The sequence below is a fragment of the Brienomyrus brachyistius genome, chromosome 21 (genome assembly GCF_023856365.1).
Source record: "Brienomyrus brachyistius isolate T26 chromosome 21, BBRACH_0.4, whole genome shotgun sequence".
NCBI lineage: Eukaryota > Metazoa > Chordata > Actinopteri > Osteoglossiformes > Mormyridae > Brienomyrus > Brienomyrus brachyistius.
In genome coordinates this window covers 8,241,373-8,268,686 of record NC_064553.1, presented here as the reverse complement: position 1 = coordinate 8,268,686, position 27,314 = coordinate 8,241,373, and the positions used below count along the sequence as shown (strand labels likewise).

The window sequence follows — 27,314 nt, the reverse complement described above, 5'->3', positions numbered from 1 at the left end:
ACTTGGTCTGTTTTTTCATTTCTATGAATATAACGTTCGTATCTCCTAAGTGGGAAGCAAAAATGCACCACAAAATGGGGATGATGAAGTATTGCAATGCATGGGGGGGGGATTATTTCATTTGTTTGATCATTTAGCTAGTTTCCAATCTGGTTTTGTCTCACTGGTTAACCCACTTCCCCTTGGTTACTTTCTGGGTTCCCGCAGGGATAAACCCACTGGTGACTGACAGCTCGCGGCGTTCCCACACACTGACTGCTGACATCTCATTTTCCCCGTCACCAGCTAAAGATACCAGCTCATGACGTTCTGCCACACGCATTAAAAAATTATATCAATCGGATTTGCTGAAAATCTTCTGCATACAGCAAGGTCCAAAAGGCAGAGGCGAACAAGTGAACATAGTGCAAACAAATTAAAATATAATCCTGAAAAACAATATTGTAGAATATTAATGAAATAAATACTGAGAGAAAACATGAATACATTAGCAGATGGTAACATGCAATTAAAAATAAACAGCAGAGTCTTAGCAGTGGTAGGGTGGAACCCTTTCTGACATATATGATCTGCGGTGGGGGTAGCGTGTTTGGAAAAATATACATGTAGGGCTTTCTGTCCTAATCAAAATATCGAGTCTAATAAAAGGAAACGCTGTGCAGTGAGGTCTAGTTTTCCACAGAAAATTTTCATGGTGCTCGCAGTGAGCACTGGAGAGGCACCACCCTTTCTGTCTTCCAGGATGCAGCACTGGATGCACAGAAAGTGGAATCAGTCAAGTGGACAGTGCAGTACACCATGTCCTTAATAACTCCCCAAGACCGTGCAGGACATAATAAATGAATAATAGCATATTAATCTCCACGCTCTTAAGCAGTAAGACAGTGATGTTTCTTGGCTGTGGTTCATCTTATGTTTTACAAAGGCAAAATATTACAAAGGACTTTGTGAATCACAGTATGTTTTGAATCACTGGCATTTAAATAGCGGGTGGGGGATCTGACAGTGTGTAATGTTGAGTCTGAGTCCATTTGACAGTTGACAATCTGGAGCAGGTCCTACGTCATTAACCTTACAGGCCACCGTAGGGGAGATGTCGTTTTCTTTTACGGCTCTTCACACTCATCTGGGATTGCCGCAGTTAGGATTTGGAACTGTGTGCTCGGTTATGGTGCCATCTAGTGGATGTGAAGTAACGGAACGTGTTTGTGGTCGCCATGTATATTGCACTGTTATTAAAATGAAAAGTGAAAATAAAATGCTGTTCACCTGTGTAAGTTCTTCTTAATTTTTTCCCATTTTAATATATTATTATACTATTTCTAGGCTGGGATTTGTAGTGTGACTGTAACCTGTCATTTCTATGTATAGTGCTTATGGGAGGGTAGTTGGGATTGCAGCATATGACTGGTGTAGCTGTTCATGCTTATTAGGACAAAAGCCTGAAAGTGGATTATTTCTGATCTCCCTGCTGCTGTAATGTTCAATAGAAGTATGGAGGGCTGACGCTTGTATGATTAGTTCCGAGTCTTTGGATATCGCACCGCGTACGAGATTCTCTGTGATAAGCTGTTAAATCATTTTGGCATTTATTAAGGCCATTTGAAATACAGTGGGTCTGATGCCCCCCCCCCCCCCCCCATTTATGTTATAGGACAGTAGGGAGGATTGTGGGGTCACTGAGGCCCCCACTGCCTGCACCCTGGGTGTGGACCTGCGGAGGGGACGCAGGCGTCACTCTGGCAACCTACAGCTGCCCCCGCTGTCATGGAGACAGGCCGAGAGGTCGCGCACCCCGGATGATGACCTGATGTCCCGGCCCACCACCCTGCCCTTTGTGAACCCCCCCCGCATCGACATCACACCTGTCGACCCCGAAAGGTGAGTCTGCTCTGCCCCACCCAACCCCTAACCCTTTTACCCTCCTCTGCTCACCCGCGTTTTCCTCTCAGAAGTACAGTCATTCTTCCGAAAACTCCGTGCTTGTCCAACGCTTTTCGGCACCCTAAGCAATGTTTCGTTAACCTTGTTGTCATTTGTCTTCGTTTTTTCCCCCACTCTGACGGGCTAATCGGATGGGAGCGCCCCCTAATGGCCACTGTGCTCTAAGCAGCCACTTAGTTCACTCGTGCTTTGGACTTGTCCTGAAAAATCTCACTAGCCTGAGAATTTGATACATTTTTTGTGGATATTACATACTTTATATGCTTTATTGAGCTTGCATTGTGTCCTTTTTATACGTAGCACAGGATGTTAGTGATGGATGCCTGCACTTCCTAGACAGGCGCTTTTTCGATCGGTCTGAGAACAGTCTCTGTGTTGGTCAGACGCCCAAACAAGCTGCTGCAGTTTTTACTGACGTACGACTACTGTAAGGAGTGTAAGGAAAGTGCCGGAAATACAGCTCCGTGCTCTACACCAGCGCATCTCTGATGCAGCTGTACTGCCCCACACAGGCCAAACACAGTAGCTACACTGACACCGAAACCGTGAAAAATGACGTTTTGCCTTGGTTTTGCGATCAATTTTGTAATTACTGAAATTTTCACACACTTTTTTTTTCTTCTTCTTCTTCAAAACCAGCCACAGTTGAACTAAGAAATTTGGTCATAAAATTGATCCTAAGAGAGCCTTTGCACGGCGCCAGAGTCTGTTACAAATGATGTTCAGTGATCAGGAATCACTGTCCAAGCCGCTTCTCTTTGAGCCGTTAAAGAGCGATCGGTCTTCTGCATCAGTGTGCCGAAGGTGTTTGTGCCCATATGTTACAGCTAATAAGATGATAATTTTCATAAGGAGAAGGCATAAGGACCCGGGGCTGTTTACCCATGAACCTTTTATGCTTTTGAGCACAAACCGAAAACTATCCTATTTGTGAGCCTGTTTAAATACCTTGAGGATGGATTCAGAATTTGTTTTTGTTAGTGTGCTTGCATAATTTATGTGGTTTTTATAAAGCAATTTCTAATTTAGATATCAAATGAATGCACATTCTATTACATATTTTTGAATGTAATACAGTTTACACACTGTTCTTGAAACGGTGTGGGAAATATTTTGTAAAATGCATGATTTTTACAAATCCGGTTCCCTAAATATGACGAACACCTCTAAAATTGTCTTAAAGGTAATTCTGAACATTATATATTTTGATGTCCAAATAATTAGTTAAGCCTTCGCTACGGAATCGCTTTAGTACATGTGTTATACTGTAGATCCCACCGTAGCAGGACGTCCAGCACGTAGACATTGCAGCCATACAAATGACGGTCTTGCTGTTTCAGCAACTTCGCAGAAGAGGGCGATCTTACTACAAAACGAGTCTGACTGCTTGTTTTTGATTTTCTTACTAGTAGGCGTACAGTATCTATTAATCAGTTCCCCAAAGGTATTCACCATCAATGGTATATTTCTTATTTAATATTTTTTGAAGTTCTTAATACAAAAAAAAAATGAAACTGCAGTGAAGACTGGGAAATGAATTACATGGATGGATATTATGAATATGCTTGTATATAGTAAAGGAGACTCGCGTCATGCTTCTTCGGTCACACTTTACAATAGTCGCAGTCAGCGTTTAGTCTCGGTATGTATGTAAGTTTTCCCTCCGGCTCAGCCATTTCCGTACGGAGTCTCCGCCGGGAAACGCGGAGCAGCTGCGCCGTAATAAAGCTGGTAGATTAAAAGCGGCGCCGGGTCTCTGAGCGCCGCAGCTGTTGCACGACTGGCCCATTAACCCGGACGACCGCTAATCGCCTCTTCATTTGCAGACATCCAAGGAGCCTCTTCCTCCGTAGCCGTTCCTGGGCGCCGCTTTGAACCTTCTGCTGCTTAACGGGCCCATCTCGCTGTCTTATATATTATGATTAGTGACACTATGCAGATCCATGCCGCACCTCAAGATTAAGTAACACTTAACAGTGTTAAGTTAACACTGACTCATTCTCTTCGTCTCCTCTCATGGGCTGATTATTGTTGTTACTGGATGGTTTCCTTTTTCATGGAAAAAAATGTCCGGTTGTTTAACTGGACGTAATGTAACCTTTTCACCTTGTTAAAGTGACTTATGGCTTTGTAATGATCAGGGGTGTTTGTTTATCCCCCCCCCCCCCCCCCACCGTTGTTTCCTTAGCCAAAGCTGTACCTCACCTCACCGTCCGAATTTTGGTTTTCATGTAGTGAGTTATGACGAATCTGGATCAGGATTGGCAACAAAAATCAGCCTGGGAATTTGGGGGGCGGGGTGGTACAAAAAATGTATTTCCCGGTGCCCAACCAACCCATCGGTCGATCTCGGCGGGTTTCCAGGTCGATGATTAATGATTGATGCATTATTTCATTGTGGCAAAACAGACACAGCTGTTTATCTACCTTTTTATATATAATTATATATGGGTGTGTGTGTAATATATATATATATATATATATATATATATATATATATATATATATATATATATATATATATATATATATATATATATATATGTATGTATGTATGTACACACATACATAGGTACACATATATACGTGTGTGTATATAAAATATATAAACAAACAGCTGTGGCTGTGCACCAATCATTAATCATCGACCTGGAAACACACCGAGATCGACCCTCGGCTTGGACACTGGGGAGCAGTGAGCGGGCTGCCAGGAAAGTGGCCGAACTTCCTGATGGCCAGCCTGCGCCTGGTCTGGAGTGAGTGAGGACTCCCTCGGAGATTTGTGCTGGACTGGAATTGTGGGTTTCTGCGTTATGGCCTGTGCAGAATACAGCGTGTGCCTTGTTTTTTAAATGATGGTTTAAAGCATGCAGTGATATTTTGTATGAACAGCATCCACAGTTTGGTTTTTTGTATCTTTTGGTGGCATCATTCAAGTTACAAGACACTTGAAAAACAGCGGACAGTGATTAATGATCGTTATCTGAAGAGTGGCCATGTGTTGTGTTATTTCCAGATGAAATTTGATAAATTAGATCTGCATAAACTGGATGGTTATAAACAGAACAGCGCTGCATTTTGATATCCATTGTATCCATTTACCACACTGGTTTATGTTCTGTTTATGAATTGTCATGTCCGTGTGCGCGCGCGCGCGCACACACACACACATACACATAACCGTCATTTGATTCACTGTCAGAATCGATAATTGATAGGAGTGCACTGGCTTTTGAGAAAGATCACTGACTGTGTTGCAGTGTGTGTTCTGGTGCCTTCACAGAAATCTTGGGGCTTAATTGCTGCTTTGTCCAGATTCTGTTAATGCCCGGGCAAATGACCAAGTCACGGACTCATCACTGCAAAGCAAAGACACACCGATCAAATGTAAATAACCATTTAAACCGAAAAGAGGATTCATGCTGATTAATTATTTTGACTAATGACTTCTGGCTCGCAATGAGGATTTTAATAATATGCACATCTGCCACGTCGAAATGATGGGATTTCAGGCAATTGCGACTTTCTTAGTGAAATAAGCGAACAGATTTGTTTTATACGCGATACTGCAGTCTTCAGCCGAGAGGGGCTGTAGTCTAGCAGTGCCTGTCACACGTTTAATTACACTCTGAAATTGCGGTCCTTTCCAATTCATTTGACGAAATTGGCCGTTTTCAGGCTTTTAGGCTCCTATTTGCATTAGGAATGCACAAACGCGGCTGTATGTGCGGGAGGCATAGTGTTGATTAGCCCGACTGCGCTAATGAATGGCGCAGCGTGATGCTGGCGGCGGCGGCTGCCTGCGGGACGGCGGCCCGCTAATCATGCCGCCGTGTGAGGGCTGCGATTAAGGCTCAACAGCGCATGAACCGTCGCCTCAGCCCCGCTTTGGTCATTTAAACCAGAAATGTGAACGAAAAATCCGCCGCACTCAAAAGCTGTTACCCTTAGGTGGTGATTTTGCTGCTTGCGCTAGTGAGAGTGTCAGGAAGCATACAGACGGGAACCTTGTTTATCTTGAAGGAAATTGCAGAGAAAAAGCTACTGTAACCAGCAGCTGCCTCTACTGGTACTGGCTTATTTTGTTTACATAATTTGTTTTGTATTTTTTAAGACCAGTTCAGTGTGTGTTTTCCTAATAATTCCCAGTGAACCTCGTGTAGGATAAAGGTTTCTGTTTCAGTGCGAAATGTTTATATTAGTTGAGCTATTCCCCAGGCCCCAGGTTCCTGACTGATAGACCAGGGTCACATCCCAGGAAACCAGTCATCTTTGCGTAATTGACTATGATGTTTAAAAGGTCACGCTGGGCTTTTCTGTTGGGACTAGCCTTGCTTACCAAGGACTGGAACATTGTGCCGTGAACTGGCCGGAGGCAAAGGTCAAGTTCCTGCGGCATGTCAGCCATATTGACCCTGTCTCCCCCACCCTGTCACTTGGGCACAGATCCTGGCAGTGGGCCGGAAGTGTGATGTTGGAGCACCTAATGAAAAATACAGAATCACTTTTTTATGCAAGTTATGTATGTTAATTTGAAAGATACCTTTACCCCAAGTAACATGCAGTTTTTATACGTTTGCATAGCGCAATACATCGACCCATCTATCCATTTTCTGTAATCGTTTGTCCTATTCAGGGTCGTGGGGGGGTCTGGAGCCTATCCCAGAGGTTATGGTGCAAGGCAGGGAACGACCCAGGATTGAGAGCCAACCCATCACCCTAGCACAAGACAATATTGCTAAATTCCTTTGCGAAGCAGCATAGTGGTGGCCTAATGGTTAGGGAAGCGTGCTTGCGATCGAAAGGTTGCTGGTTTGAATCCTCGACCAATGAAGTACCCAGAAAAAGGTACTGCCCCCCAAGTTCTAAATAATAGCTGCCCACTGCTATGTCACATATGGGTGCTGAGGACACATTTCGTTGTGTGCTGTGATTTGTCAACAGTGACAATTAATCATTTTCATTATTCAATAGTAGGTCTCAAACCAACAACCATCTGGTTATAATTACATGTCGTTGCTAGCTGCTCTGCACAGCTCAAGAATGTATCCGTTCTTTGATTTACAGTGCGCTGTTATCCCTGACTCTCTTATGCGAGTGATGCTGGTATTTATGATACATGCAGTATGCCCTGTTGTTGCTTTTAAGCATTCTTGTGATTATCTCCCCTCCTCTTTTATTTAATAAAATATGAAAAATATTCTACAGACCAAGCAGTGGAAAAATTCCCAGTCAGGCTGCAGTTAAAGGAGGCATGTCATGACAGGGCTGATAATTTGTGTGGTGACATCAGAGAAATTTTATTTCCAGAGCAACAAGCTCTTTGTCCTCCCGCAGTCTGCTCCGGTTTGGCCGCACGTGCCAATGGGAATAGCCTCCGTCTCGCGGCGAATTAACCACGTCGTGTTTCGGGCTGGCGGTTTCCTGCATTCCTGTCTGACTTTGGCGGCAGCTTTGTTAGGTCACAAGTCATCAGAATGCAGTGGCAGTACCGCAGCCTCTGGGAGACAATCTCCTTCGCCAAGCCCGACGAACTATCCCTGCCGTCAAAGCAGTCGGGAGCCAATCAGAAACCAGAGGGGGGTGGAGCCTGTATCCACTGCGAAAATCTTCGACTTATGACTGTTTTTTTTTCTTTCTAAATCCTCAGTGAACATTTGTGAGTATCCATGCTAGCTTCCCTGCTGTCATTTTCTGTTTTTTTTTCTGTGGTTTATATCCCGGAAGGTGATTATCATTTTGAATCTAACAAGGGAGAATTTCTGCCTCTAAATTTTCCCGGGGGCAACTTCTGGATGGGAGTGTTGTTTGGACCGGGACCCTGATGAATAATTCATAAGGGTGGATTTTTGGGGGAATGAATGGCTCCATTGAATGACAGTGTGTACTTTGTAGATATACCGTGGTAACCAGGAAGCTTTCGACGCAGAGCGAAGGAGAGCACGGGAGCGTGAGAGAGGGAGAGAGGACAAGGGAGAGAGAGAGAGAGAGAGAGAGAGGGAGGGGGATGAGAGAGCAGAGGAGCGTAGCTTTCTGTTGGGAGGTGTAGCCGTTCTTTGAGAGAGCTCTCCATTGAAGCCGTTCGGCTAGCGGGGGCTTGTGGGAGCAGGCTGTGCGTGTCGTTAGCGCCCCCCACGGGGGTCCAGAGCTGCTCCGGAGGGGCCGCCGAGCATGGGATCGCCACCCCCGTCCCGAGCCGAAATGTCTGAGAGGGAGGGCGTTCTAGGGGAGCCGGACCAGCGCGTCCGAGCCTTCAAGGAGCACCTGAGGCTGGAGTTGGAGCCCCCCCGCGGGGCTGGCAGGGGGGCCTCCTCCCCTAGGGCCTCGCCCCGCAGCTCCCCGCGCCTCTTCAGGAAGCTGATGGTCAACAAGAGCATCCGACAACGGCGTCGCTTCACCGTGGCGCATACGTGGTAAGGACCGGTGTGTGGACCGTCACCGGGGGGGGGGGTCCACCGTCCATAAAGCAGGAATACCAAGGTCCTCATTCGACCCTACGGTGTCCTGCTTGCCTGACACCATACTGGAATATGATACTTACCGCCTGTTTGTGTAGAACTTTTCTTTCTCTCTCTCTGAAGTTTTATCGCTTTAAGAAACGATAAGTTTGATTCGTCGTACTTAGTCTGTATTTAGCTATCAGATGTACATTAGAGCTGCATGTTTCTGCGCGTACGGACGTGCTGATTGACGTCTGTTCGGCTTGTCTGAACGCTGATCTAATTATGGGTCGGTGTGCCGTGCCCAACATTTCTCTACCGGTGGGTACAGACCGATTTGGCGTATCTGCCTGTGTGCATTTCTGATCTGCACGTCCCCGGCTTTCCGATGTAACACGCGTGTGAAAGATGCGCTCCATTTCTACCCACAGTCCTCCCACTGCTATCGAGGATACCTTTTGGAATAGTACACGGTTATCGTGGGCGACGGGGGGCGGGGTGATGCTGGGACGCAGTGACGCACAAAAAAAGCCACTACAAACGCTAAATATAAACATAACTGCACAATACTCATTCCCGGTCCTGGGGGGGTGGAGTTGATAAACAGCGGTCCTGGTTTTCAGGTCTTGCCTGAGCAAAGGACCTGTTCGCTTCTGTCGGTTCTGATTGTGTTCTGCTGCCCCAAACGACCTGCTCCTTTGTCACTGGGGATGGAAACGATTTTGCACCCATAATCCTTAACCTAATGTGGCACAGACATCACTTCACGCTTTAACCATTTTATTAGAGTGGCGTGAATTCGCTCCTGTTTCATGGGGCTGCCGCTCTTGGTTTAAATCCGGAAGCACGGCATAGCGAAAAGTCCTTCTGGGATTTTGTAAAAACCTATTGCAATTTTTTTATTTTTTTTTAAATCCCTTCCTGCTTATTTGAGGTTTGACTTGTATTTGACTAAAGAGAAAAAGCAAACCCCCACCACCACCCCCACCACGATTATTTAAGTTAAACATGCTAATAATAATGGATGTAATGATATGAATGATATGAATTACCTACAATAACCGTTACTGTACCTAGCTACCTTATGCAGACTCCAAGGGTGGGTTTAGCACGTCATTTTCATTTGTTTCTGGATGAGTGTGTGTGCGTGTGTGTGTGTATTCACTTGCATTTGTATGTGTGTCTGCGTTTGTGTGTGCGCACGGGAATTTGTGTGTGTGCGCATGTGCAATTATGCATGCGTGTGTCTGTGTGTGTATGTGTATTTGCATTAGTGTGCATGCACATTTGTGCTTGTGTGCATGCATGCGTTTGTGTGTGTGTATGTGTGTGGGTCAGATGGGGACCCTCGTGAAAGGCAGACGTGCAGCGCAGACAGTGTGGACACAGTCACGGAGGGCGTGTGTCGTCGAGGGGGGCAAGAGACGTGGAATTAGATGTTAGATGTTAACCCCAGAAAGATCAGGATGTGATTTGCTAAACCTGGGTTGCAATGTCTATTGTTTGGAAGTGTCGGTGTTTTATTTGAATTTTAATTTGGGTTAGTCACAGATGACCATTAGGTTTGACATAGATAAAAATTTTGTAAATATGTGTTTCAAAACCAGACACAACCTTTCTCATTAATCAGGTAGCTTTATGTTGCTTTAAGATTGTTTTATTTGCTTGAACCAAGATTATCTTACATGATAACAACGCTCAAAATCATGGTGATTATACACAGTGTCATGTTGACTCGAAGGCTGTAACTGGTCAGGATCTTTCTGAAGTTGTGGGGCCTCTAGCAATGAGCAGCGATCAAATGTTTCATTGTCCCTCCCTGTCCTTATGTGACATGATTTCAGCCGCATGTGACGTAAGCTGAGCTCCTCAAGCGATCGCTGATTGCCTAAGGACGTTGTGGTTAGATGGGAAAACGTGCCTCATTTTAGCATTCCCTGTCACTGCGTTAGGGATTTGTTCTTCTGTCCTGCTTCTTAATGGGCAGGGGATTTGCCTCAGAGCACTTCAGAATTGGGGGTCAGCAGCCCCTGGGGTTTTTCCATGAGAAACCCCTCTCAGAGATCTTCTCCGCCTCCGCCTCTTTAGAGGGCTCAGGATACAATTTGGCACCCAAAACAGCCCTTCTTGGTGTCTATGCATGTAAAGGTCAATCAGTCCCCCAAGGGAACATGTGGTTTAAGAAGATAAGGACCAAAGAAATTCCCTCCAAACCCCAGGAAAGGATGGCATGGCGCCAAAGCCGCGCGTCAAAACCCACATAATCCACAGTTAGCAAAAGCCAGACGTAAAGTAAATAATAACGTTAGGTGACCCCGCCTCACAATTAGCGTGGGAAAAACAATCTCTATGGTGAAGCCACACGAGGGCTCTGCTGAGAAGGGAGATTAGGTTCATGGGAGAGACCGTAATCTGAACAAGGTCAGCGTGTCCACGGACACACTCCACATCTTCCAGCGTGGGCAAGCGCTCGTTACCGGAGTTTATAATTACGTTTGGGCACATGAGCAGGAGATAATGACGAGTCTCATCTGGGTTCTATTAAAGCCCATGTTCTCTTTGGTGTGGTAGTCGCATTTGGTCCCGCACTGACTGATTCAATCGGTTCCCCGAAGGACTTTCTGATCTTTTTTTTTGGCTTCGGTTGGTGACTCTTGTCGCTGAGGGACTGGTCACAATAGGTTTATTTCTCAAACACTTTCTCCCCCCCCATTAAAAAATGTTTAAGCTTGTTGGTGTGGAAGACCCCTGCCTTCTGTAACCGCGTTCGGGATCATGGGAGGAATGGCCGTGGATGACTAAGCAGGCAGTTGTCTGAAAGCTTGGCGCGAGGAAGCTCTCTCCTGCTGTGTATCCCCAGCATCCAGCCTGCGAGAGTCTGACAGGGAGGGATTTCGTCGATCTGTTTGTTTCGGGTTCAGGCGTCCGTTAAGCTTGCCCGGCTTATCTGTCTCTCTTTTCCGCCCAGTCTCTGACTTTGTTGTATTCCTTTGTGAAATGGGGTATGGGGGGAAATTTCTTGGAAGAAGACTCAGTTTCTTAGTGAGGATTTGTTTTATTAAATTTTTTTTATCTGAAAAAGGTCTCCAGGTGCTTTTCTAGATTAAAAAGCTATTACTGTCTGAAGGAAAAAGCTGTTCCTCAAACATGGCTGAATTAAGAGCTAAGAGTTTTGGGGGCTGCTGTTATGGACGTAGTCAATCACAGCTCCATGAAACCGATTTGGCGCCCCCCCCCCCCCCCCCCAGCCTGTTGAAAGCCTGGAGGAATTGCTTTACTCTGTGATGGCTCTGCTTGTTGTAAAAGCGAACTGCAGAAATAAACCAGGAACTGAAGGTGTCACTCCTTGCAAGATGGCTTCTCTCGACATTTTGACGTTGCTTGGTTTTTGTCAGCAGTGACATGCACGCTGGCCCTAGCGAGGGATGGCGTACTTCTCGCTGTTCAGCGCTCCAGGCTGAGGGCTGTGAGGTGCAACAGAAAGCTTTGTCTGGGTCCTCTGCAAGCGTCGTACCTCACCAGACATCCAGTGGCCCGTGTCCATTGGCGTTGTTATAATACTTCCATTCCTGCTCTGACTGCTTTTGTCAGCGCCTTCCATTGTCTTTGTTTTTAACCCAGCTGCTGTAAATTGGACCCAGCAGGTCTTAATGGCCAGCTGGTGCACTTCCCTGAAGGTCGAGAGATCGTGGTTCTTCAAGAAGTCGCGCAGCGGCTTCGATACGAATGATTCCGCAGAGTGTGTTTGTCACACCTAACACAACGCAGGGGATTTCGAGTCTGGGGTGACGAGTGAGGACACGACCGTGGGAGTGTAAGTTTAGCCGAACTGCGATCACCGCAGTCAGTGGGCGGCCTTGTGTTTCGGTTTGACTCTATATCACTTTTTGTCATTTCTAGTTTCCGGCTTGATTAAAGTCGAAGTGGTTGTGTTTTCCTTAGCCAGAGCACCTCCATGAATCTTTCATCTAATCTCCGTAATGCCGTCCTTTGCGCCCAGCCTTTTTGTGGTCTCTTACGTTGGGCAGACATTTTTGAAGGATGATTGGCAACTGTGATTACCATTTAGGACTCCCTTTTTTGGCCGTCTCCAATTACCATAACCTTCTCTGGCTACCACTCTGAGAGAGCCATTTGTTCTCGCGTCCAATTTTAATCTTGTCCTTGTTATCGGTACCTTGGGTTTTTATAAGATCAAACCTGGACAAAGACTGGTTTTCATTTCTCCAACATGATAGCAGTTTCAGGAGCTTGTACTTTGAGTCACAGAGGAATCGTCCCTGTGTAGTGGACTTCTGCTGTCTACTCTGACATTGACAAGAGTCAATTAATATCATTGCTATTAGCAAAAAGGCTAAGTGGCCAGCTTCTGCCCTTGCCTGACATGTCCTGCTATCAATTTACTTGCACCAAGGAGAGCATATCACTAGGGTATGGTTGATATCCAGTTTTGGGGCAAACACTGAGAAAGACGTCAAATCTTTAAATGCACCTTATAAAGTATGGAGTCTTTATGGTCTGGATATGGCAAGGTTGGTTACTGCTGTTCTGAACCCTCTGAGGTTAAGTTTGTAATTTGACAACAAAGTATAAACATTGCAAAATGCAGTTTGGAACACTTGCAGAAACCATTATAAAAGTACATAGTAAGCAATGGTGGCAGATTGTTTTGATCCCAGTTATCTGATCACCAAAGACTTGGCTACATGAAGATGACTAAATGGTGTAGTTGCAACATTCAGTTGGATAAATAAATAAGAAAAACTGAACTCATGTCACTATTTCTGGGCTTCTTTCATTGAATATGTAGCAACTTTCATGTGTATGAATGAGCCCTTAACACCTGGCCACACCCCCCCCCCTTTTATGGCGCTGATGGGGATGTATCTGGATCGCGTTTCACTGTTGCGTCGTTCATCAAATTACCATGCGAATGCGATTTTGAATACGCAGAAATGCGGCTATTTAGAATGCGAATAGCGATCTTCACGAGAGGGCGGTATTACACGCCCCCGATACAGGTAAAACAAAGTAAGGTGACATGGTTTACTTTTTAGCTGATTTAACCTAATTTTAAAAATTTTAACACTTCCGACAATTGACGTTTTGAAAAGAAGACAGATTACGGATTTAGTCTGCATTGTTTTCAAGTTTCCACAATAAGATTTCAGCGAGTTATGAATTGAAATACATGAGAAAGATACGCAGCGTCGCTAACGATGCGTTAAGCAAAGTTATTGTGTGCGGAGTCTGTCAGGAAAGAACGAGGCTGGTACGGAATTTGATATTAGTCTGGGTTAATTGCATCAATTTATTCACTGAAAGAGGCCATTATTTGCAGAAGCAAGAGAGGGTGTCTTGGGTTTCATGTTTGTGGTCAAAGAATTCCAGGTTATTTAGTCGTCTTACTTTTCTGGACTTTTTTAGTCGCATTGTGTATTTACTTAGCAGTCGGCCATTTCTAAGCCACAGTACTCATTATACAGACAGACAGCCTGCAGCTGGTTATTCACAGCTCTGAGGGTTTCAGTGCGTTCCTCAAGGGTTCTGTAGTATTTCCTCACATGATAATATATCAGAAGTCTGCCAAGTTATCTGACCCCCTAAACGTTCTGAGTGCAATTCACATTCAAGCAATGGAAAGCCAGCTTTGATTACACCTTAAAAATTAGGCCCTTTTTTAAATATAAGTTGCTCTCTACAGCCAGGAGTTTTGAAATGAGAAGATATCCGATCACTGTTTCAGGTGTCAAACACTTAAAGGCTCAAGATTTCGATGTATTGATGGGTTGGGGTGTTTTGCGTTTCTGCGCATGGCTGTTCGGCTTGTCAGATGCTCCAGCACCGTCTGAACAGCCTGTGCGCGCTCACTCACGACTCTGCTAATGAAATTTCTTCTCTCCCTTCCTGTGCCTCCCACATCTCTTCTGCTTACATGCCCTTTGTCACATTTTGGAGGAGTTACCATTGCCAATTTATGCTCTCTCCGTCTTTTACCCCAGTTCCAGTCCTACACGATTATTGCGGGCAGAGACAATGGAGACGTGCAACACAGTCACCGCTTGCGTGATAAACACAGAAATCTGTCGCGAGGCTTGATTCCACAAGTGAGACTGAACTATCTGCTTCCACATACATAAATATCACATATACAGAAAAAGTATTTTAAACTGAAGTAACTGGGGGAACTTGCACTTATTTCTTTTTAAGTTTTAAGCAATTTTTTGGCTGTTTTAAATGAACGCTTTCTCAAGTATCTGCCCCAGGAAACCTGTTTTTTGGATTCAATCATTTCTATTAGTTCTCTATCTGACATAAATTTACTGTAAATTTTAAATAAATTGTATATATAAGTCCTGGGCGCAGCAGCCAAGACCTTTCCTTGATTTAATTTTTTCTCTTTTGATTGCTTTCCGCCCTTTAACCTGCCCTTTCTTTTGAAAGTAGTACGGCTGTTCGACCCCATTCATAGGTGACCAATAATAGGTAGAATGATTGAACTCTGAAAGGGTTTGTTTTGTGACTTCTGTTGATCTTCCCTAAGGCATAAATGCACCTCCATCAAGCTCCATCTATCTATCTTTCTTTTTTTATTTTACTGATCATAGTTTTTTGTCTCCCACTGAAAGAGAGAATCTGCTGCACAGTCAGTCTGGGCACCTGAAAATAGCGAGAGCTGGTTCAATGTGCATTAAATAATTTTTGCTTTGGTCTGAGATGCATTAAGCTTTAATCATGCGGCATGATGAGAATTTCACACGTTGCAGGGTCCTTATGTCTCCAAGCAAATAATTAATTAGGTGTCTTTTGTGAATGTCCATGGTCTCTGTAGGTTATTTGAGTTCTTAGCAGAAATATCTCAGATATAAGAAAGGAAAAATTAGATGTTCCTACTAACCCTGTATAAATAATCCTAATTTCTAATTTTTATTTTAGGTTTTTAGATGTATTGCAACTTTGAGATGCCTTTGGTATTGCATGTAAATTGCAGTGCTCTTAAATATTGTGGATTCTGCAAAATTAATGGTTATTTCAGTTGTTTTCTCCCCACATGCGTTGGCATGCATACGTGTAGCCTGAGGAGAATATTTCACATTCAGCAGGAATGTCAATCATCCAATTGATCTGTTTGTTTGATACTGCTTGTTTGGCATTGTGCATTGGAACAGGCCAGAACAGGCTGAGCAACTAGGCAAGGTGGTAAAATGTGAAACTGGTTCGATGTGACCAGTGTCACATCTCGTTTTGAGAAAAACTCTGAAATGGTAGCCAAAAAATTGCATTTTGGGAAATGTTTAGACTTCTGTCTCCTAATAGTGGATGCTGCTTTAACAAAAAGATACACAATGATGATGACAATGACTATCGATGATGATGTCATGCAGTCTGTGATGCGTAATCCGCGCTGCCTGCTGCTAAGGTTGATTTGTCATGCCTTGCCCCAATCGCTCTCTCCTAATAAGTACACCAATTTGCAATTTCAACAGCAATTCTCGGGTAGGTCCCGAAAGGTCAAAATCATGACTCACAAAGCCCAGAGAGACGCACTGAAAACAAATGTCTTACCTGGTTTTTGGCTACATGCCACATGTTATGATTCTCAGAACAGTTGGGCACCAGGGCTGTCATGGGTACGCAGTCTTTCTTGTCAGCAGCTGTTTTACGGAGTATGGCTTCTTCCTGTATAATATTTGTGTGTCAGGATCTTGTGTAAGTAGCATTTTGAGCAGCATTCTGATTATTCTTGACTGTCCACCCAAGAGGACTTCATATTTTGCCTGTTAGCGGGTGGTCAATTTACTCTTTCTATATACATTTTTTGGTATTATCCCATTTGCATATTTATTTATGATGTATTTTTTTATCGTTTATGGGGGGGTGGCATTTATTATGAAGGATGTATTTGTTTTTGAATGAGCGAATGAAGCTGTCCGTGAAGGACGGGACACTCGGACTCGGGCTCTCATGCCGTGAGGGCGATTTCGCAGCAGAAGCCGCCAGGGAAGCCGCCGGGGAACCCGAGAAAACGAGGAGCTGTCACGCGGACTCTGGGGCCGGATGTCTAACATGCGATCTCGTGCTATTTGACACAGTCGTCGACAGCCCACGCCGCATCCTTCGGACACCGGGTGGCGGTCTACAGCTCCCGGCTGCCCTCTCAAGGGTGCCATCCTGACAGTTTTCCTTTGCTGTTGTGACATTTCCAGAGGCGTTCTGCTAGTGGGCCGAGGGGCAGATCTGGTGGGGTGGGTGTAGTTCGAAACCCGGTCAAGACTAATGATCAACCTTTTGAACTCTTAACCCCGCCATGACCTACTTCTGAGAGATTGCCCTCAGACTGTTTCGACACACACCAGTGGCCACCAGTGCAGGCAGGAATAATGAGCGGCAACGCACAGCAGCCAGCCTCGAGCCTAATTAGCGTCACTGCAAATGTCAGCGATGGGCCACATCTCCTAGAGGAGTCCTTGTAGCTTTTATGTTTGGAGGATGTTATAACTTGTCGGAGGAGGGAGCTCACCCGTGCCTCGGTGGACCGGAACTGCCGCGTGGCCTGCCAAACGTAACGCTGGGGATTGTTTAGATTGCCGTTACTCTGCGGTGCGCTGATTAATGGATGTGGATCAGGAGCACGTTTAAACAAAATGGGTATGGGGGACCTCGGTGGAGCAGTGCCGGGATGATGAAACCTTACCGAACAAGCATTTTTCCAGAGACAGCGCTGAAAAATACCCCTGAACAGGGCAAATGCTTCCAGAGCCTTTTCCATGACAGGGACTGTTCAAAATGTACTTTTCCTTCCAAATTAGTTTAAAAGTCTACAGCTCGCTTTCTCCGCAATGTGAGTGTTTCACCATTTTCTGTACTGGGGTGGGGTGATTTTATTCTTTAAGGCAAAAGTCTAGACAAATATGTTTGCCTCTTCTGTGAATCTGCCCACCCAACACCCGTCTTGTGTAACCGAACCCACGGTCTTGCTCATAAAGGAACTTTGACACACTGCAGCGCTTGCGAGGACTGTCCCCGCTGCTTTTGTTTTGGAAGGAAGACCTCTAGTTTGGAGAGGCGACCCGTGGTGCGTCGGTCGGACAGAAACCCAGCTGCGGCGTCTGCCACGGAGCCGGCAGCCAGCAGGGGGCACCCTATCAGAGTGCTACTTCGCCGGTAGCTCTGTTCTCATCCACCCCTGCTGATGATGTTAGCGATAACAGGAAGTGATGATCATTTACAGGAAGTTATGATCATTTATCCCAACACTAATTGTTTTGCACTTTTTTTTTGTTGTATTTTGTGAACTGCTGTTGCCTCGGTTTAGCTAATGGTACGTAGTATAGCTAATGGCGTGTAGCTGATTCCTCATCAAAGTTAGGTCTTTATGGTCGGTGTCCACTACATGTACATTTATTTTATATAATAAAATTTTAAAAAATTAAAACAGTAGCAGTATTGATGCAGCAGCTACACAACTTTCAAACAAAGCAAGTACTTAATGAAGACTGGAAGACCAGAAAATACAACATGAGGAATGTTGCTTCATAGACGAACCCTTTCAACAGCTGTCTTGTCTAGGTCTGTGGTGTAATATTCTGTGGCAGTCAGAGATGGTGGGTTCTGGTGCCTTCCAGACCTGACCTTGCCTGATAGGACCCCGGGTGCCTGCAGCTTCAGCTTTGGTGTCAGACGTTATTTAGTGTTATCTGCGCCGAGGCCCCCGGCCATGTGCCTGTGAAAGACAGGACACTCCCAGAGAGCGTGTGAATGATGCTGCACAGTGCTCAGCCTGAGATAAAAGCCTTCCAGGCAGTTCTTAATGCTGACTGTGATTAATGAGGTTGAGTGGACATAGAGCAAACACTCTTAACTGTGCGTGTCAGACATAATTCACAGTTGGTACGGTAAAGTTTTGTTTTTCATTTATTTTTGTAGAGGGGTGGGGGTGTTTGGGTTGTATCGATTTTCTGTCAAAATCTAGTCCATAGATACGGTTACCAAAGCAACAGGCACGTTCAAGGTATTTTGTTTTTGCCAGCTAGTAGCTAAGACAGACGTCTTGGTACCATCTGCGGGGCTCTATCAGGAGCAGATGACGGGAGGCGTGGGACGAGGGCGCCCTGGCGACCGTCTCTGTGTCCGTCTGCCGGTGCGCCCGTTAGGCCGTGTGGTCTCTGCTTTCAGCGTCACATGTTTTGGAGTTCGTCGCACCGCCCATCACATGGCATTTCAGCCGGGCCCTGCCAACTAGCGCCATCTGTACTCGCTTCCAGAATGTTCCCAACGCCTCGGGGGGAGCAAGGATGACTGGTCTCCTCAACAGCCTGTTTGTTGTCAAGCAAGTCGACTGATGAACAACGCCGGCCTAAACAGTCAATGAAAAATGTTGCTTTCTGAAAGTACAACGTTATCCGTCGGTCTCCCACGTCAGTATCCTAAAGAGCTGGATTTAACTGTGTTCATTACACTGACGGTGCTCTGTGAAAGAGCTTGACTATAATGACTATTATAGACTATGGGTTTAAGGACCCACCAGGATGTTAACTGATCGGAGTTAATTACATTGGAGATAAACATTGCAACTCCCTAATAATGTAACATGAACTTAACCATACCCTGGAACCAATGTGAAAGTTATCTAACAAGGACTAGATGTTAATTACAAGCCCCTCCTGTTGCCGTCATTTTGTGATTAAAAGGTCATTTTTTATTGGACATGGATGAGCTTCAGCCAATTTAATGGTAGATATTGGATCCATAATTGCTTTTCATTCAACACTTGATGAATATCATTTTTATAGTGTAGGGGTGCCACTTTTTGGCATTATAAATTCGATGCGTCTTTGCTCTCGATTGCAGATTAAGTTCACATCAAGAATGGTGCCGTGAAACATGTTTACTTTGGTCAGTTTTGAAGTGCGCCAGTTATCTGCAAATTTGAGCATTTCCCTTCCTCAGTGTGCGTTTTGGATTCATTTAATGAATGAGGTGTTTAATTAATCAGATTTGCTCTTCAGCTTTGAACTTTGACTTAGTGGCCTATTAAGAGTTCCTTTCAATCAAGCTGCAAAGCTACTCTTTAGAAAGCTTGAAAAACACATGATACTTTGCATTTGTTTTCAGTCTCCAGGACGGACTCAAAAGAGCAAAGGTCACATTTGACGTACCTCGCTCCCTCGTCTGAGCACTGCGACACCATGTCCATTCTGACGGCATCCGTCGTCAAGGCGCCATCGCAGGCGAGCTTGGCCGGTGGAGAACATGGCTGTCAGTGTGTTGCCTTCCAGCCCCATGGTAACCGCAAGCTCTTTTGTTTGCTGTGCGGGGTGGGTTGTGTGCGTCATTTGGCTTGCGGGGAGGGGAATGGAGGAGTCAGTGTGGCTGCTAGGGGATGTAGCAAGGAGAATGGAGTACAGCTGGGTGTGGTGGGGACTAGGTGCTCTAGAACGTATACTCCCGAGAACCTGCAACTCATTTTTGTCCTCTGTAGAGAAAATTATGTTTTTGTTCAGATGTCTCATACATGCCACTCTATTAAGGTTTATTGTGCTTTAAAGAGGACAGATAAAGCTTTATGATGACATCACATGTGTAGAGGTGTGACCTGGCCAACTTCCTCTTCCTGTCAAATCAATATTTTACTCAATTTTAGACTTTTTTCCCCCCCGTGGTTCTTAAGCGTACATTCGAGACGGAACCTTCTGTGTAATCCCATATAAGTGCGTATTAGCTGGGGCTATGGACCCTCTGATGTGCACACTCAGAGCCCGTGTGAGAGTGTAAGCCCACTTATGGTTTGCCATACTGCGGTGTAGTAGAGCAGACTTCCATTTCTGCGTAACAGGCTCTTCATCTTCTTGCTGCGTCCAGGTCAGCTTGAGTCGTTGGTCTCCTTTTGAAGCAATTTCTTTCCCCCCCGAGTCCAATTAGTGTGACCTGGCTGTCAAAACCCTCACCGAAGGCAATTTTCTTCATGCCAGCCTCTCACCGACTTGACTGAAAGTGTAGTCATGTGTTCGAGGCCAGCTGCTATACCTTAACTTCATTGGTACACCGAGCCCTACAGAGGACAGTGTCCTATTTTAGTTGAAGTATAGAGTCTTGCGTTGACAACTGATCGAATCAGATCCGATTGCGTTTATGTCCGAGGATTACTCTAGGTAAATTAAAAATCTTGCCACCATGGATTGATGCCATTTGATTTGAAGCCCAACCACACAAGCAAAGGAGTTATTTTTCTATAGCATAATATCGGCAATCAAATCAAGCAGCAGTTAAATTCCTGTATGGAAACAATCTGCCCGATAATATCTGATCACTTGAGAAGCCCTTCCTCAGCGCCACGCTAAGCACGAATCTGCAGTCATTTTTAGCTATTTAGCTATATTTAGGTCCCGCTCATCCACCTGTTTTTCAGTTTGTTCTGTTTTCCGAAGCGTCTTCCCATCGCCACATTCACCCAATAATGCAGCAGCACTGACTCAGGAAACCACATTTTAGAAACATTCTTTTGTTGTCTAAGTCTTAAAATCTGAAGTCGATCGACCGTTTATCAGTTGGAGTCACTTTATTCTTTATGATTTCGTCTTTCATGGCGGCGCTGTTGTCAGTGTTTAGCTGCTTGAATGGCTTCTTGGGATGACTGGCGTTATTTAATCCTTTTGCTATCTCACTGACTGATGCAGTGCGGTCGTTATGGCTCCCAGTGGCACTGCAGCATTTTGATTGGCGGTTATGTTAACCCTCATGAGCAAAAAGCTCAGGTACCAAATATTTGCCAGCTTTTTATGTTTGTATAGGAAGAGCAGGGATCAGCCACTAAAGCCAAAATGTAAACTGGGTGGCCTTATATTTAACTGCGTAACTGTCAGTTTCATTTTATTTTTACAGTTGTAGACTAATGAATATTTTACATTAGTTCAGGTTAAGTACTTTGCCCTTGTGGTACCTCTTGGGATTGCAACTGCCAATATATGAGGCTGGAACTTTAACTAAAGTAGTATCAGCTGCCTGAGTATAATGGTCACTGATTGGCTCCCAGATACTGCTTGGGTAGTATCAGGTGACGAACGCCCAATGTGACCAAGACTTTTGGACAGGGTGGGAAATGGGCTAGAGTACCGGTAAAGCATGAGGGACTGTAAACAGTAGGCGAAAGTTTAACACAATCAAGATGCTAAACTGATGGTGCTTTAGCAAGATCTGCAGCCTTATGAACACACTAGAACTTCTTCCCCGTTTTCTGGAGCTTAAGGGTTGCTTCAGCTAAGGAAGTCGAGAGAGGAGATCACGTCAGAGAGTCCACCTCTGTCCCCATAACAGGCATCACCCCCTGAAAACGGAGATGACATCATCAAAGTACCAACAAGGGGTTTCTGGGATGTGACCTTAATTGATTTCCTTCTGTTTTTCTGCTGCTTTTCTGACTCATGCCCTTCGAAACGCCCCCCCCCCCCCCCACCTCTGTTTGATTCCTTGCTTGCTGGCTCAAAATCCACTAGCCCAGTGTTTCTCACCCTGGTCCTTGGAGACCCCCAGATAGTCCACATTTTTTGCTCCCTCCCAGCTCTCTGCAGGAGCAAAAACGCGGACTGCCTGGGGGTCCCCAAGGACCGGGTTGAGAAACACTGCACTAGCCCACTGCGCTAGCCCACTGTGCTATAACCATCAAGCAGGCAAATTGGCAGTGAAGCAGTGTGGCAGATGCCATAGCACGTGGTGTGGCACGAGGGGGGTGTGTGGGCCGCGCTGGCCTGGAGGGCGGGGGCTTTCTGGTGTACCGGGAGATGGGGGTGTGGGATGGGTGCCGGTGACCTGTCTCAGTGATCCCCCTGCCAGGCAGGAACGCTACATGATTGACAGCAACAGAACAGCGTCGGCTGCTGAAATCTAGGACTGGAGTTGGGGTGGAGTGGGCCCAGATCATGTGACACACGCACGTCCTGGCAGGGTTTGTGTTGCACGACCCCACATGCGATGCCAAGCACAGCGGTCATTTAGGAAACACTCTGCCACCCTGCCCTATCTGTGTTCTCTGCCCCCTCCCTTCCCCCGCCAACCACTCAGGCTATGTTTGGATCAAGGCCCGATGTCTTCACATGGGTCCGTGCTGGTTCCATAACCCTTGTCCCCGCCTCCTGCAGATTTCTGATACAACGGAGTGTCTCTTCCCTATGCTCTCTGGGGGTACCTTTCATCTCCTTTGATTTCCTGCGATGCCGCGGGTGCGTTGTTGGAATCAAAGCGTGATATCGACAGTCCGGTCATTGCTATAGAGAGCTTGTGCAATTTAGCTTATTGTGTCATCTGTCCTTATTTTTTAAAGGGAGGGGATGCAGTATTGAGGTAGCTGACCTGATTAGGCTATTGATTAAGATGCCATCTGTAACGTGATGTCAGTTCTGATTTTCCTAATACTCAGTTTGGTGGCGGAACGGGAATCGAGTGGCGTGTGTGTTGCTATTTTATTATTATAATTTTTTTTTTGGGTCCTGACCTGGCTTTTCCTTGCCGTAGCAGGAGGGCGGAGGTGCGCAGATTTTGTGTGAACTGTGGATAACAGGGTGGGGGGACAGGCTATGCCGAGAATTCTGCACCCCCCCCCCGTCACCTGGACAGATGGGAGCATCTCTTCATGGGTGCAGTGCACAGCTGTCTGGCTGGATCTCATTACCCTCCCCGTTTGACGTCAGTCAGCGGCTCCCAATTACCCCGCGGAGCCAAATCCGCCTTTCAGGAGCCTGTCGAAACGGAAGCATTTAATGTGCGGCTTTTTCAATCGGCACAGGGTGGGGGGTGGTGAGGGGGGTTTGAATGGAATTTAGATGCATTGATGGAGCTTAATGACAGGGGATGAGATCCGAGTGTTTTTTTTTTCCCCACTATAAAGTGCTTTTGCCAGTCATGATTGTATGTATTTTTCCTTCACCCCCAGTAACCTGCTGCAGTGCATCTGACTGTGCCGCTGGTAACTATTACCGTGTGGCGATGAGATTTTTATTTATTTATTTATTTATTTATTTTTGATCTTTTTGAATATTGGGTCCAGAATCGCCATCGGTGCACTTTAATTTTCAGTCTGTGTACGAGCGAGAGTCTGCACAGCTGTCCTGATGAGGTCTTCGGGATGAACGGAGAGAGAGAGGTGCGGCGGGGAGGCAGTGACCGCGGCGATGTCACCGCAGGAGTGACATGCACGGAGACGGATGCCCTGGTGACTATGCTAATGACTGCGATGCAGAAAATGCCCCAGAGTCACTGCATTGTGTTAATACCGTTCGGTAGTCCAGTCACAGGCCCCTTGCTGCAGTTCTCCTATTAAACCCCAGACAAATCCTGTAGCGTTGCCCAAAATTATCAAAAAAACCTTTGGCACAGCATTGCTGCATTAAAATAGATATTGTGGAACTGCAGAAGGATCATCATTCGTTAAACCAAGTGTCATGTATTCTGGGTCATTGATTAATCAGTATGTAAGTTCTTTTAATTATAAAAAAGTATCCTGTAAAATGACCATAGTAAGAATGAGAAAATGAATTAGACTCGTACAGGTTAACTGGAACTGTCTGTGATTCTTGTTCAGCTGAATTTTAGCAAAAATTACAACCATTCGCTGTTAAAATTAAAAATTTTCTGAATGAATGGTTATTTTCGTGTTGATTAGAATGCCAAAAAAAGGCAAAGAATCCCCAGTTTAAGGAAAACGGGACACAGTTGCCCCACGACCTCGCTAAGGATAAGCGGTTGGAGGATGGATGGATGGATGGATGGATAGATGTGCCCGGTAACTGTTTCCATGGAGTCATAGATGAGCTATGGGGCATCCTTGTGCTGAAATAAGATTATTTCAGTCCTTTCCCACGCACTAATGTTTGATATCAGTCGGATGGCTCACGACCGTGGGTGAGTCATCCTGGTTAATTTTATGAAGGACATTCTGATAAATGTATTTTTGTCAGAATATCGGACTAAATGTCTCTGCGTAACTAAGATGGAGCTCGTCATCTGATGGACTGTACGGGCGGGGGCGATTACAATTTGACTTTGATATTGGGGCTTCACCAGTGACCCCACTCAGGAACAGTTTTGGTGGGCAGTTAATGCTAGCGTGACTATGCCAATCTAAAATTAGCCCCATGCTGTAAGCATGTGATGCAGAAAAGGGGGGAATAAAAGTGTATTATCTGCCTCGATTGTACATTGTTTACAATAAAGCATTTGCCAGATAAATATTAGTAAAGGCAAATAACAGTGATGTGAGTTTTCCTTGGTGCCTAGGCTGCGTCAGGTACTAAGCCCCAGGGCAGAATCACTGCGACGATAGGTGTCCCGCCCCCCACGCCCAGCCTGCTGGGAATGATCAGTATGAACGGTGCCGCTCTCAGACGTGACTGAAATACGACGAGCCAGTTACCATTTTTGACTGCTGCGGCGTGAAACCTGAATCTAAATACGGAAAATGCGCTGACTTGTTACTCAGCATTTAAAATATAACTAATATGCATATATTAATCAGCTGCTCGACCAACTGTTTCATAAAGAGGTGTTGCGCTGACCTTGATTTGTCCAAATTTTAAGCCAGGAGACGGAGTGTGTAGAATGTATGGTTGTGATGTGCCATCTAGTGGTGGGAAGGAATAATGACAGTTCACTTTCCATTCCCATTGAAATGTTAATAAAATAGCTCTTAACATATTGCTTTTAAATAGTGGGTAATGAAAATATCAAATGTAAAGATTTTAAAAAGCTTATTTAATGTATTAAATATTCATTTTAGTTTAGTAAATTTGTAATTAGAAACAGTTGGTGGTAGATGTTCTACGTTTTTTCCTCAGTGTTTCACGTATCAAAAATTTTACTTTGGCAGCGTTTAAACAAAAAATTAGTAACCTGCATATTCTAGGAAATGTTTTTTTTATATATTTAAATTTTCATTGAGAGGCCTATGAGTTATAGCTAGCATTAGCTTGGAGAGCAGTTCTTAAGACGTTGCTGTCAGTCTGTGCTTTGAGCGCCCCCTTCCTGTCTCTTGAGAACACTTCCAACCGGCTCCCGGATCATCATCGATTCGCTTTGTACCACTTGTGGACTGAATCAATCCCCGAGATATAACGAGTTTTTTTCTGCTGACCCACCTGAGTCCGGGCCGTTCTCCGTAATGAACCTTCCCTTGAGGGAGGCGTTTTCCGCGCCGCGGACGGGAAAGCGGGGTCTGATGATCCCAGCCCGCGTGGAATGACCTTAAGCATGAGACGTCCTTTGCAGCCCTGGCGGAGTCGTGCCTCTAGTGAGAGTTATGAATGAGCTCCTCTGTTACTTCCAGTGAATTCTCGCCAGTTGCAGTTACCAAAGTAATGGAGACCCGTTTTTTTTTTGTGTGTGTGTGTTTTGAACAGCAGCACGAAGCAGCTCAGGCTTAGCTGATATCCCCAGAGCATTTCCAGCACACTACAGGCTTAGACTTAAATCCAGATGAATCTGCCGTGTCTGCTTTGTGTAACTTTGTCATGGAGCAGTTTATCGTTTGAGTCAGTGTATAGTTTTTTTTTTCTGCTTGCAAACCCCGCCCTTGCTGTGTTATGCCAGCCTGCTCACCATAATGTTTTATACGTCTGCTTACCTGGGGATATTATAGATGTGCACTTAACATCCCCCCCCCCTCCTTTTGCCTTTCCCCCAAAGGCCTTAAGCTTGCTTTGAACTTTCAGGACCTTGCCTAGTGCCGGTCCGCTGGTAGCTAGGAGTATCAGGAGATGGAAGGCATCAGAGTGCTTTGCTGTCTGCCTGCCAGAGACGAGTGTGATCTTCCCGAAGAGCTGTGGTCGGACAGCTCTGCCGAATCGCAGACGAAAACCAGCACGGGTCCCCAAGAAAGTGCTGCAGTGTCCCCCCCCCCAACCCTCCCCGTGACTCTTGCTCAATGACGTCCTTGCCTTTTACTCAGGAGGATTGATGTCTATCGTTTGTCAATATTTTAATGCTTAGTGTCTTAAAACTGTTTCTCAACCCAGTCCTCACTGATCCTCAGACACTCCATATTTTTGTTCCCTCCCAACTCACACCTGTACTAGGTTTCCAGTGCTGAATGTTTCTTTATTGTTTGATTTGCACTCGTTGGGAGCTGGGAGGGAGCGAAAATGTGGACAGTCTAGGGGCCACCTATGGCTGTGCTGAAAAGCACAGTCTTAAAAGAATACAATGTAGACCAGTTTGAACCAAATAAGAAAATTTTACAGTTCTCTTGAGCATTTTAGGAAGAACAACGCTTTTCTGTAAATGTTTTATGTGAAAATTACACCATCATGAGTCTTATCCTCGGCGAAGCTGCGCGATGTTTTTCTTCAAGAGCTGCATGGCGCAAGTTCTGAGGTCTAATTGTGGCATTTTCCATTCTGAGAATTGGTCACAGTTCAGACCGAACCAAAATCTCTGGCTGAAGACGAGATGGGCAAAGACGAGAAACCGAATGCCGGTTTAAGAGTTATCAGTCATCCTTCTTATTTCCCGTTTTAGCTAAATCTCAATTGGCAGATCGCTTACTCTGGGATTTAACAAGGAAACGTTTCACTAACCTTTTAGCAGATTAAGCATCGAAACAAATAACTTGGGGGGGGAATGAAAATGATGTGGATCTTTCAGTAAATTAATTTAGTCGGCTTTACCAACTGTGTTTTCGCGACATAACCATTGAAGCAGTTCTGCTGAACTTTGTCAAAATTTGAACTGTGACACCCACTGTGATGCATTTTTGTTGGTATTTCTCAATGGGACAGGATTCCACGACCTGCTTTAGTATTATTTCCATTCAAAGACAAACAGCTTTAATATTTAAGTAGCAGTACTGGCAATACTGTCCAGTGTAACAAAATGAATGTTTATATAGGTATATACATGTTATACAAAACGCTATGTAATTTAAATATACAAAATATCATCCAT

General features: G+C 45.2%; 1 protein-coding gene across 2 annotated transcripts in view; it reads left to right on the top strand.

Annotated features, from left to right (window-relative positions):
- LOC125716486 (cAMP-specific 3',5'-cyclic phosphodiesterase 4B-like) overlaps positions 1-27,314 on the top strand; it is an 81,834-nt gene that overhangs the window by 21,156 nt on the left and 33,364 nt on the right. The window contains exon 3 of one of the 2 annotated variants that reach the window (XM_048988810.1): positions 1,655-1,881. In XM_048988810.1, the coding sequence (XP_048844767.1) occupies positions 1,655-1,881 (227 nt within the window). Of the gene's footprint in view, positions 1-1,654; positions 1,882-7,672; positions 8,358-27,314 lie in introns of those variants that run through there. The other variant, XM_048988811.1, reaches the window with a different exon arrangement.